This window comes from Syngnathus typhle, linkage group LG16 (genome assembly GCF_033458585.1).
Source record: "Syngnathus typhle isolate RoL2023-S1 ecotype Sweden linkage group LG16, RoL_Styp_1.0, whole genome shotgun sequence".
NCBI classification, from domain to species: domain Eukaryota; kingdom Metazoa; phylum Chordata; class Actinopteri; order Syngnathiformes; family Syngnathidae; genus Syngnathus; species Syngnathus typhle.
This window is the reverse complement of record NC_083753.1, coordinates 10,102,234-10,118,821: the sequence shown is the minus strand read 5'-3', so window position 1 is coordinate 10,118,821 and position 16,588 is coordinate 10,102,234. Positions and strand designations below refer to the sequence as shown.

The 16,588-nt window shown below is 40.7% G+C and overlaps 1 protein-coding gene across 3 annotated transcripts; it reads left to right on the top strand.

The window, feature by feature from the left end:
* The first annotated feature begins 163 nt into the window (after positions 1–163).
* Positions 164–15,804, top strand: rnf144aa (ring finger protein 144aa). 3 transcript variants are annotated; one of them, XM_061300813.1, is made up of 10 exons: positions 164–305; positions 386–506; positions 684–759; positions 8,182–8,332; positions 8,567–8,671; positions 9,048–9,108; positions 9,881–10,097; positions 10,954–11,098; positions 11,371–11,460; positions 12,398–15,804. In XM_061300813.1, exons 4-10 carry the CDS (start codon positions 8,198–8,200, stop codon positions 12,527–12,529), a joined length of 885 nt encoding a protein of 294 aa, XP_061156797.1. In that variant the 5' UTR covers positions 164–305; positions 386–506; positions 684–759; positions 8,182–8,197; the 3' UTR covers positions 12,530–15,804. The 3 variants fall into 3 exon arrangements, with proteins under 3 accessions (XP_061156797.1, XP_061156794.1, XP_061156796.1); XM_061300810.1 differs by having other exon boundaries at positions 386–759; XM_061300812.1 differs by having other exon boundaries at positions 193–278; positions 364–759.
* The last annotated feature ends 784 nt before the right edge of the window (positions 15,805–16,588 follow it).

Here is a 16,588-nt window from a genome sequence, read left to right as displayed (position 1 = left end):
AAAAGCAATAAAAGTAACAAAAAAATGTTTGGTGTTTGAGTCACACTCATACGCACGCACCCACTAGTCATTGCTGCAGAACAAAACAAAACCACGTGACCACAAAAAGAGCAGAGGTGGTGCGATGGCTACGTTAAACCTGCAGGGGGCGGTGTTGCTGGCTTAAAAACAAGCTGTCAAGGTTTTGCTGTAAGCGTCATCTAAGCAGCAAACAGGAAGCCTCTCCGGCACAGTACACTGACTATGGCGTCTCAGCAGTGGGCTCATTTCCTACCGAGGTTGGCAGCAGCAGGCAACGGACAGAAGTAAAAGCACCGCCTCCACCCTACGTTACCTCCTTCCCTTTTTTTTTTAACACACCAGGACGGACGTTTGCATGTTGCAGACATCGGAGGACATTGCGCACTCTTGGACGGAACCGAAAGCCAAGCGCTGCTGCTGATCTTGTTTTCACAAACAAGCCTGGCTCGCAGGAGAAGCACTGTTAGGTGACATACCTGCAAGGAGTGAGTAAATATCAAGGCGATGTTCTGTTAGTTTGGAACCGATTGTTTTGCGGTGCCGATGTTCATCGACCGGGTGCACAAAGACCATGGATGGGCATCATCAGCCCGCCTGAAATAACCCTCCGTCTCACTTGTTTGGTTGGACGCCTTTTTTTTTCTTTCTAAATCCAATTCAAGAGATCATCTTCACGTTCCCCTGTTCCTCCTCCTGCTGAGATTTCACCATCACGACGGCGTCATCCCAGGGAGCCAGGTAAGGTGTACTTGCCTTTTAACACTTGTGTGCTTCATGTAGAAACGGCATTGTTTTCACCCCCCACCCCTTTCATTTGAACAACAATGCAATCAGATCGTTTTAACAATATACTGTATTTATTGAGCCTCAGTTAGAATGTTTATTCTTACTCAGGAAAGGTCACATAGTGGGCTGTCATTTCCATTTTTAATCACCATCTTGCCTTATAAGACATCCTCTTGAAAAGCGGGCTCGGTAGTTTCACATTCCAGTGGCCTGGGATGTGTGTGCACATGACTACTGCCTCATCTTGTTGTGTTCAACCTCCTTTTTTATTTTTTTATTTTTTAAAGCGGCCTACATACATAATGATGTAATCTTAAGAAATTCTTATAATGAACGAGGCCCTGGAAATGATGAGAATGGAAAGTGTGTGCTTTCTAAAATGTGTCATGTACTCAAGAAGACCAACAAAGCACACCACAAATAAAAACATCTCTACTAACCATCATAAACCTCTTCCCCTAAAATAGATGTCATGTCATACCAAAACCGACCTGTGGGAGGCGACATGGCATCCAAACAGCTCGAAAATTACAACAAAAAAGAAAAAAGCCAGACTTGCCTAACTCTTTAGTTGGATGGTAAATAGATAATGTTTGTAAACTCTTCTCTTTGTCATTTTTCAGGTTTTGGGGTGAGAAAATTAAAGAGAAATGTGATATAAAAACTTCCCACTAGTTGCTCCATTGTGTGTCCTGACCGTGTTAGACTGTGTCTAATTTCTTATCGTTTCTTTTCACGTCACAGTTGCAGAGTCTGTCTTGACAGTAAATAGCAAGGGAAAGTTCAACAGTCATAAATGTCCAACAAACAATGTTGTTTTGCGAGAGACCACACCCCACACCTTCATTGCTCAGGATAATCTTTTGGCTACAAAACAAGCCCTTTTAAGGTCACTCCCTAATTGGTTATCATTCCAACAGTCACAAAGTCTGTGGCATGGCCAAACTCCTTTTTTACCACGAGCAAAAGGTGAACAGGTTTAACGATTTGATTTCAGGACCCAGACGTTTTCCCAAACAGATGTTGCAATATATTTTGGACAGCACCAAGAGGTCCACCCTAGTTGACTTGACATGTTATATAATCCTCCTTTTTTTTATGCTATTGATTCTTTCTCTAGTTTCATGCTTTTAGCTGTTTTCTATGGGCTTTCGACTGAAACGCACATTTCTGGGAAACTATGTTCAGACACGTGGTCGTCGTGACGGCAACCTCTTTTGTAGAGGAAGTCGTTCTTAAAAGCTCCTGCATGGGAATTGATCAATTTCATGGAAATAAAGAAAAATAATAGACCACGCAAAACAGAAAACACCCAGCGGTGGCTATCGACCCACTCCCACAGGAAAGATGAGTTTACTTAGGATTGAAGAGGAGGAAGGTTGTGATGCTTGGAAAACTGGGCCGCTGCATGCGAGTGTGAGGGATGACACGTGGCAATAATAGAAAATACATAGCTATGGATCATTAAGGAGACACAATGTGGACATGAAGACAGTTTTTCAGTTTGAGCACCATTCTTGGCTGAAATTTGTTGTTTTGGTTGGTAATTTTTGAAAAGTTTTTTATTATTGTTCTTTTAAGACGTGAATGTTTCACCCCAAATAACTGATAGATTGTTTTGATGTTTGTACTTTTTTTTTTTTTACCCAGCATAGTTCTATTAGTTACATCAATGGAATTCTACATTCCAAACATGAGCTGACAAATCTTGCAAGTGTCAGCATTGGAATAGGCTCTACGTAGCATCACTTTTTTTGGGGGTCGTCTTTGAGCTTATATCCATCTAACAATGATCTTGTTGAGGTCTGGTAGTGGAGGTATGATCAAAACGGCTTGTGTGTTACGATATACTGTGCATTTATTGCTACTATGCTGAACTGGAACTATTTCTAAAATAGTTTTTATAACAGGGAATAAAAAAAAGAGGACGTTCTAAACATGTTTTGCTTTCCGCTTCCGCTCCGTGTGCCAGGAATTCTTTCTCAAGTAATTTGGAACAAAATCACAGAGTTATTTCGGATGAGGAGATAAATAGAAATATTTTGCCTTGGCCAAGTTCAGCTCAGTTCAGTTGCGTTTTGTGTTCCTCTCGACTGGGAATCAGCCAGCCCGTTGCTCTTACAATGTGTGCGTCTATCACCGAGCTCTGCCGCCTACACTTGAGAAGAGAACAGAGGGCGCCCAGACTTGGATGAGCGTCATTTGGCAATGAGTAACCACAATAGAAATAGATGAGTCAAGTGGTGGGCGTAAATCTGGGAGTGTCAGCGGGTAGGAGTTGGTGCAACCCAGCACGAGTTGATACCACACAGGGTTAGGAAATATTTTAATCACTTCTTATCTAATAAATGTTATAAATTCTTTTTATTACAATGTTGAACTGCTACAGTCAAATATTTGATGCTGGGGAACTTTTAAAAATAGAAGGGAGTGCTCTCTGCTAATCTCCAAAAAATACTTTAATTTTAAGCATAAGAGACTTCAGAGCAAAGTTTTGGCCGGTCACTCTGATAACCTGTTGTTTTCCTCAGTGTGATTTCTTGGCAGACTTCTCTGGGGTATTTTTCTACCAGTACCAATTATTAACCTATGCAAATACATACTTGCACTTTGTAATTATAATTCATGGCTGACTCAAGCAGAAACACGAGAAAATATTCAAATAATATCTGGATGTGCAATCATTTCAGTAGTTTGCACCCACATATCGCACAAACTATATTGAGTCTTTTTTTGCGTCATCTTGCAAATCATCAAACAAGGAAGAAAGCCTCCTTAGTGGAAGTAAAAATAGCACTGCAGTTTTGAGGAAATACGATCGTGGGTTTCACTTTTTTGGTCAGCCGTAAAGACGTCAGCCTTTCACAGTCGCTTCCTCTCCTCTCTTCTATCCTTTGTGTTTGTAAAAACAAAATGAGCAGGATGTGAGCACATTTCCTCCTGCAGTGGGAACACAATTGTAGATTTGCTTTACAATCAAGCAGCTGACAAGCAGACACAATATTATTATGTTATACTACATAGAGGATCAATTTAGGTGGTTGTAGCATTTGTTTCCAAATTTAACAGGTTTTCAATTACATAGACAAACAACACTAGTGTGTATACGCCCAACTTCATTTAGATATAGCTCTTTTAGTGTCTGAACATTCACACTAATATTGGGGATTAAACACAGTGTGATTACCTGTCGCGAATTAAAGGATGTTAGGGAGGACACAACCGTTGTAGAATGTCCCTTAATTCCTGTTAAGGCTTAAGACTTTAACCTCTCCCACTCAAAGAGCATTAATTCAGTGGATTTAAAGATTTTCCATGTTTCTCAATAATAAAAAAAAGAAAAGAACTCTCTTTTCAGTAACCTCACAGATGTTTTTGGTAAAGATAATCTCTCCCACTCAAGGTTTGAAAATTACAAGACTACTGGCACTCTGGAGCAGTAAAGGCTCATTTACGGCATTGTCGTTTTCCACACAAATTATGGAAGTTGAAGAAAAGTAGTAATGTGACAAAGTGGCCAGCATCTTTGTGGAATTAACAGGAAAAAATATGCTTGATGGCTATTCTTCAGCAGTAAACACCCGCATAGCTTGTGCGAACTTTAATTTTCTCGGAATCAGTCAAGCATTTGTGTTATCTTTGTTATTTCCTTTTAATTCTCTCGGGACGTGTGATTTTTTTTGGCGTTGTCACATTTTAATCAGCTGGGCATTACTTAACATTGGCAAAATATTAAGCGGAGATGATGGAAAAATAAGGGCTATGGGTGACTAATGATTGGGAATGCCTGTTGTAGTTAATTATAACACAGCCATAATTTCACTCCACAGATGCTAAATGCAACTCGGGGATCCATTTCAGAGTCGACCTTGACATCTTGCGATATTGCTATTTGCTTGCACAATATGTGATGCAAAGTGTAATTCAGGGGCAGTGAAATGAGTTGTGTTACTATTTCTGCTACACTCTTCCCACAAGACATTAAGTGTGCTGTCGCAGTAAAAGAACAAAACTAAACATCAAAACAACATTAGCTCAGCAATTTAGCTTGCTCCATGCAGACATGTGACATTGCTGTCTGTCTCATTACTTGGCATGCCAAAATCTGTCTGGGGTGGTTATGTAACCGAAAGGGGGGAGCGCACGGACAAACAAGGGCCATCACCACTCTTGGCAAACCTCGTAGGTCTCTCCCGTCCACGTCAAGGGCAGAATGTGACTATCCGCGACTACTGTCACTTCCTTTAAGGCCTTGTCATCTTTCACGTCCAAAAATAAGGCTCGCCTGAGCACTAAGTGCAGTACGATGTCATGTGCACCCTCGCTATGTAGGTTATGGCATTGGCCAAATCATCTGCCACTGCATTATGGATACTCCTAATTAATTTACATGCGAAAAATACTTACTGGGATATTGTTTTCCCCTTTTGCTCGATTGTGATAACAGCAACAACACCTAGAGGTCAGTTGTTTTGAATATGAATCGTATAAAAACAGGTCAAGAAAACATTTGCCACTTAGAAATAAATATAGGACATGGTCAGCCCCATTATCAGAATGTAAACAATGACAGTCTTTTTTTAAGTCTTATGTAAACAATATTGCTCTTTTTTTAGGTCATTGACATTGTTGCAAATAAAACATAGAAGTTTTTCTAGGTCACTAGCATTAATACTTAACCTCAGAGTTCCAATTTAAGAAAGAGTGTGTGTGTGTGTGTGTGTGCATGTGTGTGTGTAATATAAAACCCTGGATTAATTAACTTCTAACTAATTAATTTCTTCAATATTCAAGTGTTATCTTCAATAGATTGTGAAGTTTTTTTTCCAATGCCAGTGTTGTATTAGATTAATTAATGCTGCTTGGGTGAGTTGTTATGCGTAGGTATCAAATCCAGGCATGTCATGTTCGGGTCACAGGAATCTGGAATAAAATGTTAATTCTAATATCGGTTTTGAATATAAACAAATGTGATCCGATACAGTTTTTTTTTTAGCTGATGTCATACTGATGAATTAAAACGCGTCTTTGGCTACGGCTCGCATACACACACTTCTTTGTTCACAAGTCCCGATTCTGATCCATTCGTGACTTTCCGCCCAACTCCACCCACAAACTTTAATATGGAGGCTTACATTAGAACATGAAATAAATGACCAAGAATATATTTCTTTTCCACGTTGCTCCCAGGAGAGATGATCACTCACTCCATCATGACTCATGTTATGCAATAGGGTGTCATACATTTGTGTGGCTTTTTTATAATGGCCGCCGAGCGGAAGTCACATGAATACCGCCCCAATCAGCTAAGCAATTCCCTTCAGACTGAATGAATGCTGAACCCGATTCATCGCATTGCAGACACTCGGATACTTGTGTTCAAATCCCTCGCAGCAGAATCACTCACTAATTCAATATTGCGACAAGTTCCCAACATTTCCTTAAAGTCAACAACAACAATCAATTAAAAAGTGTTTCCCATAGCCAATCAAGGTAATGTAGTCAATTACCTATTCCGATTGTGTAACGCTCTGTTTGGAAATGTGCTTTGAAAATGCCAGAGATAATGGACCATCTCGTTAATAATGCAACGTCGGAATTGCACTGCACCACCTTTTCTCCGTGAATCTAATTATTAGTCGTGTTCTGGTCTCGCTCGCCTTCTCGGGAGAGCCTTGTTCTTTCAAATGTGCTCCTTTTTGTCTCTGATTTACATTTTGGATAAGAAAGCACTTTATCTTATTGGCACTGCTGCTGTTGCCATTTATACAGTGGTGAGATTTGTGTTAGAACAGCATTCAGTCCCACCCTCAAGTCATTTGTATTCAGGGTAGAGTCTTGAAAAGCACTGGTGCCGTTTAAAGAAGGTGATTAACCTTGTAACCTCTGCAGCCACATTAAATCATTTTGACACTTTTATGACTGATACTGTTTCACCCTTTAGACGCTGACTGGCTCCACATTGGTCATTCCTGTTAAAATAGAAAACATTGCAAATATTAAAAAGTGCAGTCAATTGGTTGTAATTTTTTTGCAAATGATGTGCAATTGAACTGAAAATGTGTCTTGTGTTGCAAAGTATATTTATTTTTTAAGAAGACAAACTATTTACTTTTTACTACTTTTTACATTACAGTTGAATGTGAATGTGTTATTTAGTAGTTCAATATTTTGTGCCATCCAAAATAATCATCCATTATACCAAATTGTTATTCCCTAACTTTTCCTATTAGCACTGGAAATCATAATCCTAGTTATTTTGTTTATTTTCAGATCATGACATAACGTGTTTTCGAACCTCAGAAGCCACTCACTCGATAACAAATTGCCGTTTAAGCTTCGGTTTACGAGTTCACTCTCTGCATAATGGAGCGCCGTTTCCGCTCAATGCTTTCCGGTTAATGTGATGGATGTTGAATAGATGGATGAATGCCCCGTGATATCCGTGAGTCAGACACGAGGTGCACTTTTGCCTATTGCTTCTTTCTTTTTTCTTTCTCCTCCTCCCACGTCAGTTTGATTGAAATGATAAGTTGGAGTAATGAAGGAAATGATATTAAATTAATTTGTTCCTGTGGTGTATTTTAATGTCATTGGTTGAATCTTCGGTGGCATAAATGTGCTTTTCATATTGCCATGTATTTGGCACATGGCTAATAAACACATTTTACCCAAATCTTTATAAAGGATCAAACCTAGGAATATTTTTTTTATAGTTGGAGCACATGACATGAGCATTACACAGCTTTCAGCAAAAACAAACTATGTCTGAGTGTGTGTTTTACTCTCCTCCTCCTTGTCCATGCCTCCTCCACCTCCCTAATTCTCCTTCAGTCAGTTGCTAAGCAGCACGGCCAGAGCTTGATAGTGTTGACGTATGTGCGAGACCACTTCATGAAAAAAAGAAAGGAAAATTTGGCGTGGGTGCGCCTGAGATAGACGGAGAGAGTGAGCCGACGCTGGTGAAAATAACTCCTCTGACTCTGCTGGCATAGTCATTTTCATTTAGTTTGGAGGGGAGCTTCAATGGCTGATTGTTTTTTTTTTTCTTCCCCGGAATACAAAGAATGAACATCCAGTTCTTTCAGAGTTTTGGCGTCTGTATATAAGGGTTGATTACATGAGCATAAATCGGATGTTTACGTGATTTTCAGCTGATCGGTATCGGTATTTTATTTTATTTTTCATATTTTTCACATTTTTTCTATTTTTTCTATTTCTATTTTTTCTATTTTTATTTTTTATGTTTTGTATTTTACTATTTTATTTTTAATGTCGCAAAGCCTCGATTGTAAAATATGAGTTTCTTGGCGCTACTTTTTAATATATTTTTTTGCACATGCTTATGTCTATTTGTCTTTTTTGGTGTTAAAGCTCTGTGGCGGCGAAGATGACCGCAGCGCGGTACCGTCCCACATGGGATCTGGCCGTGGACCCCCTGGTGTCATGTAAGCTGTGCCTTGGAGAGTTCCCCCTGGAGCAGATGACCACCATCACACAGTGCCAATGTATCTTCTGTACACTGGTAAGCAGCAACCAGTCAGTCTTTTAAGAATAAATTAGAAGTGACCTTCTGTTCATGTTTTATAGTCTGAACTGAAGACTTGTTTTTTTGTTTGGCATCAGACCTTTTCATTCTCGGGGGTTGAGTCAAACTCATTGTCTGGTGTTTGCTGACTACTTGCCGTGATGATTTGTTTTGTTTTTTGCATTCGTTTATCTGCTCTATGTGTCAGACTGTCTGACTTTTCCCCCGCAGTGCCTGAAGCAGTACGTGGAACTATTAATTAAAGAAGGCCTTGAAACTGCAATTAGCTGTCCCGACTCCGCCTGTCCAAAAAGAGGGCACTTACAGGAAAATGAGGTATTGAAACAATCATTAAATTATGATGACCAATAAGACTACATGCCCTGAAGCTTGTCGGATGAGCGAATGTTAAATTCATCCAACATGTCGCCTAATTTGATTTGGTATTTTCCATAAACAAATGAAGTCATGTTGTATCATCCTCCCGGCACTTTGAGTCTCATCGTCGAGCTCACACACTGATGTTGTTGTTGAGAGCATCAAACGGCTGCAGCTCATTCAAAACGCGCCAGCTCGGCTACCCCATATGCTGTTGAGTTGTTTGATAAATTCCGTGTCTAAGTGCATTTTTTTTTGGTCAACGATAAATCACAAGTATGCTCAATTCATAAATCTAACAGAATATTATCCGTCCTTCTATCTGACCTTGTAGATTGAGTGCATGGTGGCCACAGAAATGATGCAGAGATACAAGAAGCTTCAGTTTGAAAGAGGTGAGTCAATGCAGGAAAGAAAAAAAAGAAGCAAACAAAGATGTCACTATTTAGCATGAGTGCGCCTCAGCGGGGGGGGGGGGGGGGGGCCTACAGCAACGACCCGGTCTCACAGGCACGTGCATCTTCTGAGCTCCTTCTGTGCTCCCTCCCTCAGCTACTGTATCGCACAGCGACACACAAAAGGCATGACGACAATGCAGGCTGGACACGTGTAGCTGCAATGAGTCAATCATTTACACACACTGGACACGGTTGCCGGTGAAGTACGCACAGGCAGTTCCGAGAAGATCTCGGCCGCATAAATCAGTTTTGTCTTCATATTATAGAAATCATTGCTACCTAGAAGCCATGTGAGCAGTTGTGAAATAAAAATAGTAACAGTCGGAAGGTCCAGATTTTGCAGGATAAAGGGTTTTCTTCTCACTGACTCCTTTAATTGCTCTTGTGCTAATGAGCGCATTAGCTGAGCTCTCTTGCTGCCATGGAGAATAGTAACCAAGCAACACATTCACGCTTTTAGAGCACTCAACTTGTGCTTTTCACCGCCTACACATCAGCGCAAGTGTACGTTGAACTTGGCTCACGCTAGAAGAATACTGTATATGCATGAGAATTTAAAGTGGGACAGTCAATGACCAGAGAACCACACCGGATGTTGAATAGATGCTACTGCATGACAGATTTATGAAATGAAGTGTGAAATTATTTTTATGGCTGTTTTTAAAGGGCATTTGTCAATAATGGTGGCCTTTTCATTTTGCGTCTTAAGAGGTGCTGTTGGACCCTTGCCGGACGTGGTGCCCTTCCTCGACCTGCCAGGCCGTGTGCCAACTAAAGGAGGCCGATTCACCGGCAGTGCCCCAGTTGGTCCAGTGTGCCGTTTGCGCGCTTGAATTCTGTTCGACCTGCAAGGCCAATTGGCACCCGGGTCAGGCCTGCTCGGAGAACAACCTTCCCATCACTTCTTTCCTGCCAGGGGAGAACAGGTACCAATCGTTTATTTTGAGTCACTTGCCCACATGCTTTGGTTTTGAAACATGTGATCTTTGCTTTAATTATTGTAAATGATGATCGCATTTTCCATTTGGAACAGAAAACAAAACAGAATGTCTCCTTAGATGACTAAAAGTTCATCACGTATTCGTAATCTAGTTTTTGTTAACAAAAAGGACACTTCGCTAAGGAAAAAAAAATATTTCTAGTCATAGCAAAACCAAAATAGAAATTGCCTGCCCGACTTGACCAGCGCGCCCCATCTTAAATTAGTAAGGTTTAAAACAAGACGCTGTAACCAAAATGTGGTCTCACCTTGGGCACTTTGCCCACTTTCAGCATGGAGGGTTTGCAAAAGAGGGCTGCCCCCGCACGTAGCTGACCCATTTCTCGATGATATCCTCTTACTGTGGAAAAAGTCATTAGGCCTGTTAGGCTGCCTCTATCGGAGGCCACAGTGAAGGCAGAGAGGATTAACAAGTCTACTCTTAGAACGACATTCGTCTGCGGCAAGTTAATTCTTCGCACGCCTGACCTTTTATCGTGACTTCAACGTTCAGCGTGAGGAGAAACGGATACCTGATCGAGCACGATTTGGATTATTGGAACTACTGAGGGAGTTTCTGTATTCTATTCAACAATACATTGCTGTATTGACCTGTGAACCGCAAAAGAATGTTAAAAGCTGCCAGTCAGATAAAAAGCTGAATTACATTTGTTCCAGAAACAACAGGACGCAAAATCCCTCCTTGCATTTTCAGCCAACAATTTTATTTGGATAGTTTTACTGTGTAGCGCTGAGAAAATATTGATCCAAAATGAGATTATGACATGATTTGTGTCTTTCAGCTCTTTCTATAAGAACGAGGACGACGCCCCCATCAAGCGCTGTCCCAAATGCAAAGTGTACATCGAGAGGGACGAGGGCTGCGCTCAGATGATGTGCAAGAACTGCAAGCACGCCTTCTGCTGGTACTGTCTGGAATCCCTCGACGTGAGTTGCCCTTTGCCCTCTCTTGATTCGGATTTGCTATTTTGTGGAAAATGCAACTTAGAAAGCGAGGATAATAGTTTTATTGCATGCTTATGTCTCTGGAATGCATCGAGAGACTGGCTGGTAAGGGAGCGTGCTGCATCTTACGTAAAAGCAGTTGTACAAGACCATCCATCTGGGTCACATGGCTCCTATTTAGATAACGTTATTTTTGCCCACGCCTCTTGAAATCCAGTGTTATCAATTTTCATGTGTGGTTGTGTGTGTGACAGGATGACTTTCTCTTGATCCACTACGACAAAGGGCCTTGTCGAAACAAACTGGGCCACTCCAGGGCGTCTGTTATATGGCACAGAACACAGGTGAGAAACGCTCCTCCCCTGGCTCCTTGCACTAAGGGCACCAAGTGGCTATGCACGTGCTCTACCCCTCTCTCTCCATTTATATATCTCGCTCTCCCTCTCTGCCCACTAGAGTTGGTGCACACACGTGCAGTGTATTTTATCTTTAGAGCACAATAGAAGAAAAAGGACAGCTAGCGCTGTGTCCTGCCATCTCCATCCTAAGCTGATTATGTGCACCTTTTTACACATTTGCAAGGTTTACATAAAGATTCTGCTTTAGCTATTGGCTCGAAAATAAGGCAAGTTATGCAAAATAAAGCAGTTGAGAAGATACTCCCTTTTGTCCAGCCTCGTTCTGCTGTCGTTATTAACAAACACAGTGGCATCTGTTGCCCAGTGGGGCAGGCTGAGTCACACAATTACAGTTGAGCTGGTGGGGAGCAAGTTGCCGCATCACTTGTGTGCATGCGCACGTCTTTGTTCAGCTCGCCTCATTATACTCTCTCGGGTCTCCGTGTCCTCCTCCTCCTCCTCATACAGACAAAAGATGCACCAGCACAACCTCGCCAGCCTGATAATGTCAATTGATATGGATGTTCTGGCCCTTTTGTTTTAGTTTGCTCTTTAAAAAAGATTAGCGGTCCAGTAAAGGTTATCTAAACAAAAAAAATACTCTTAGTGATGAGAACACACGTGTCTGTCCTCAAAACGAGGAGCAATGGTTGTTGCATGTGACTGCTGTCCATGCAGAGCCACTTTGTCTTTAAATTAGCTTGTGTCTCGCTCCCTCTTGTGGACATCTAACTGAACTGCTACTGTCATGTCTTAGCAGGTTTAATTTTAAAGTAGAATATATCGTCATATTTTTGCAAAATAATTATTTTTCATGAATAATTTAGAAACGTAATTCTTGTAAAGGAAATTTCCTTCAGAGCTTACCTTGTCTCCTTTGCAGGTGGTGGGAATCTTCGCTGGGTTCGGCCTACTCCTGCTGGTCGCCTCCCCCTTCCTCCTCCTGGCCACGCCCATCATCCTGTGCTGCAAGTGCAAGTGCAGTAAAGGCGACGACGACCCTTTGCCCACCTAAACACCGCCGCCAAGAACCGATGACGTGCAAAGCCGCTCAAAGGATGGCCCATCTTCATTTTGACCCCGCCCCCCTTCTGTTCACGCTGTTTTTGTTTTTCCTCCTCCCGCCAGCTTTGAGCGCTTCATTTTTATGGGGCTGAGCCTGCACGAAGCCCAGGCTGCTTTGGGATCCATCGCTCTGCATGGTAGATAAGCGAGTTGACAGTGTGTCCCTGAAGAGAGGAGCGCAGGGTCAAAGAACCCCTCACGGGTCAAACTTGCCAAAAATGTTCATTTGGGGGAGCAAGTCGGCGCTTTTGCCTTCAGTGAAATACCACAAACATTACGAGAGTGTTTCTCTTGAATGGACAATGAACTGTTGTTATTGTACGTACTCAACAAACCCCCATCCGCTGCTCACCACATCACCTGATATAGCTCTCCAGGTTCGGTCCAGTAGCATTAGAGGCGCACCACGCATGTTCGGCGTTCACTCAACTTGCACGCATCAGCGTGATTTGTTTGTTGATGGTTGCCGTAGCGACTACCAACACGTCCCCCCTTCAATGATGTCATGACCTCACGCTTTTGAATAGAACCGAGTCGTGTCTGCTGTATGTCCTGTTGTGTATTTTTAAAAGTTTCCTAACCTTTAAAAAAATGTCAAAGGGGGTCGCCGCTCCATTGTGCACATTCGTTATCGTAGAGCGGCACTTTCTTTTTTCAAATTCAGTGCCGACTTAGAAGCCAATCGGGAGGACTTTCTTTTTTTTGTTTTTTTTTTTAAATCAGTGTTTCTCTCCTTTAATACTTCGACACCCCTAAGTGGTGGTTTAGCCAAAACTGAAGCCTTAGGATTGAAAATAGCCAAAAGCAGCCATTTCCCCCCTATATGGTAAATCCAAATATTCTGTATAATCCCAGGGAATATGTGTACAAAGATCTTTCAAAGTGGCCGTCGAGCTCTGTGTCTGATGATTCTATGATGTCATTCATGTGTCACTTTGTTAATAGCCATACTTGTTGGAGTTGGGGGAGCAAGTTCTGTCTTACCTATAGGGCCATCATTTTTAAAATCCCGACATTTGTTCAACCCTCACAGCATGCAATCAGATCTCCCGCTCATGGAGATTTCAAAGCCCAAACTTGCATATATGTTAGTTGTCCTGAGTGTTTTTGTCTTGTTGGTAGCAACAAGCACCCCCCCTCCCCAAAGGGGAGCTACAGAAGAGCCTGTACAGTTGATCGAAACGAATGTACCATTTTAGGGCAGCTTGATATAAAGCTGCTTTGCTATATCGCTTTATCTATGCAAGTTTGAACATCCCGCCCCTCTCATTTTAATGTGTGTTGATTAGGTCTACCAAAAGTACAAAACTACGTTAAAATGTCTCGATACATTTTGCACGTCATTTATTTGTTCATTTGAATTCTTGTATCCAGGGTAAAAAAAAAATAAAAATTATAATTTGATAGACAGCTTTGACATACCGCAAACTGCTTCCAGAGCAGACATGACATCTGGAAAGGTTAAGAGGAATAGTTTAACACTTTAATTTGACCCAAAATCAATTTGCGAGGGGAGGGCAAGCACGATCTGATGTCTGCTGTCAAGGAACAACATTAATACAAATTTAAACCTCCCACGAGTAGAAAATACGGTATGGATGTTTCGTATCAGCTTTTCTCTGCTGTAGCCAAAGTCATCCTTTATCAATTTAGTTTGTCATTATCCCAGAAAAGTGACCCATTCCATTAAAATAAGAAATATTTGTGATTTTAAAGGTTTTGTGTTGATCCAACATCACTTTTATATCTAGCAGATGATCATCAACAAACTTTCAGGAATTCTTTCAAGCAAACTTGAGGATTGACGCTCCAATATTTTTAAGATAATTTGATCATATAGAAGTACTGCTCAGGGCAAAACTCTCCTGGTGCATTGATTTTTTTAATTATACAAGGTAAAGATATTGTGATCACTTTGCTGGGACTCCACACATACCATCGCCCTCCATCATATTTCATCTCTGATTTTACAAATGTTCATCCTCCTATATTCCCACCGTTGCATTCCGGTAGAGTTCATGTAGCATTTAGTTTTAAATATGTCTTACATTTACATTATCAAGCAAAAAGCAGGCCACGTGTTCTATGACAGTCAGTAGCTTTTTGAAGCTAACAAGTAGCTCAAACATCTGCAGCTCCCTCTTGATGTATTGTTCATAATATTAGTCGCCTTAAGTTTGTGTAGCCCTTTTTACTACAGTGTAAGCATGACACTATACCACATTTGGTAAAAAAAAACATTTTTTCAACTATCGAATTTCAACCTGAAAGTGATTTGATTCTTTTCTTTTAATTTTTTTTTTTTTTTTTTTCATGACAACCGTGCCAAGCAGATTTGCTATAAAGAAGGGCAAAGTTGTCTATTGTATTTGTAATGTGATACCAGTTTTTACAGGGTGGAACTATCTTAATGCTTCTTTAATGTGAGGTCTGCACTGTTAAGTTTGTTCATAAGGAGGTGTCATTTAATTTTGTAGTTCTGGTGCCTGGTGTGTTTACTGGCGATAGCTTTCAAAAAATTAATTGCTTGTAGTTTTCTTTATTTATATATTCAGGCTGGTGAAGAATAAACAAATACAAGAATGTCACATTTACATGGTGAGTATAGGCACCAATGACATCAAAATAAAATGCTGGCCATTTCTTCTGACATTGTTTATTATTCTTTCAAAATGGCTTGCACAGTTATACAATTGAATATGCAACCGAAATTTAAAAAAGGGCCAAATTCCACAATCACATTGCATTATGCCAATCAGGATTTCTGTAACGCTTACTACTTCTTAAACATCAGCACAAGTAAGGGCTTGCTTCTAAATGCCTGAATCGAGAGCAAAAAAAGTACAATGAGCGTTTGTTGCCCTTGCAATTTGTATTTGAGTGACGCGTCCTTGGATAAAGCTGCATGATTTTTATTGGCCGTCTAATTAATAAAGCTTTGCTTTAGCCTCCCATCAGTCATCTTATGTTAAAAAAAAAAAAAACTGCCATGTTTTGTGCATTTTGAGGAGCCTATTTTCACCACCTAGTTCAGCTCCACCTGACTTGTATTTGTTTTATATAAACACAAGACTTGCATTTGTTTGTTCATTGTTTGGATTTGGAAAAAAAATAACCTGGTTGGCAACAAAAAATGGCATTTGTATCAGTTCTGTAAGTCTTAGGTTCAGTATATCTACAGTTCCACTAACACTGTGATTCCAGATATTAAATGTTTTTTTGTGATTGTCTTCTCTTCATTCTTTCCAATTAACTGTCCGACATAATACAGACGCCTTGATAGTCGGATTTGGCGCCCACTTGTGGCTCAGCGCAATTTGCATGGAGGCATTGAATTTCTGCACATTTACTTCTTTCTGCTCATAATAGCCGTAACAGTGTCAGTGTTTATTTTTTCTTATTTTATCTACTATTTTTGAAGTTAGGCTATATAAATGTAGCGCAATTCACAATATACATCTATTCATTATTTATAATGCCTAAGCAATTATCCTCATGATACTAAATATAATAAGTTACATATCAAGAGAAAATGATGATTTTCATGGTTATTCAATAGTAGTTTTATTTATTTATTTATTTATTTGATTCAATAGTAGCTTATTTTCTGATTATGATCAAAAGCTACCACTAGAGGGCATACATGTACGGCGTACCTAATAGAGTGTCCGAAAGACGTCACTGATCAAACAGCCAATCAGAAAGTGGGGGTGAGGGCGGGTGTGGCACTTTTCACTTTCATTTAAGCTTTGACCATGATTTTTCCCTAATGAATTGGCCTGTTATTAGGAACATCTGAAAATGGCGGTGTACCTAATGGAGTGTCTGAGTGACGTCACTGATCAAACAGCCAATCAGAAAGTGGGGGTGAGGGCGGGTGTGGCACTTTTCACTTTCATTTAAGCTTTGACCATGATTTTTCCCTAATGAATTGGCCTGTTATTAGGAACATCTGAAAATGGCGGTGTACCTAATGTAGTGTCCGAGTGACGTCACTGATCAAACAGCC

Coding starts and splice junctions, on each gene's coding strand:
- rnf144aa (XM_061300813.1), top strand. CDS start 8,198: ATGACCGCAGCGCGGTACCGTCCCACATGGGATCTGGCCGTGGACCCC. Junction 10,098..10,953: donor TTCCTGCCAGGGGAGAACAG/GTACCAATCGTT, acceptor TGTGTCTTTCAG/CTCTTTCTATAAGAACGAGG. Junction 11,461..12,397: donor TTATATGGCACAGAACACAG/GTGAGAAACGCT, acceptor TCTCCTTTGCAG/GTGGTGGGAATCTTCGCTGG.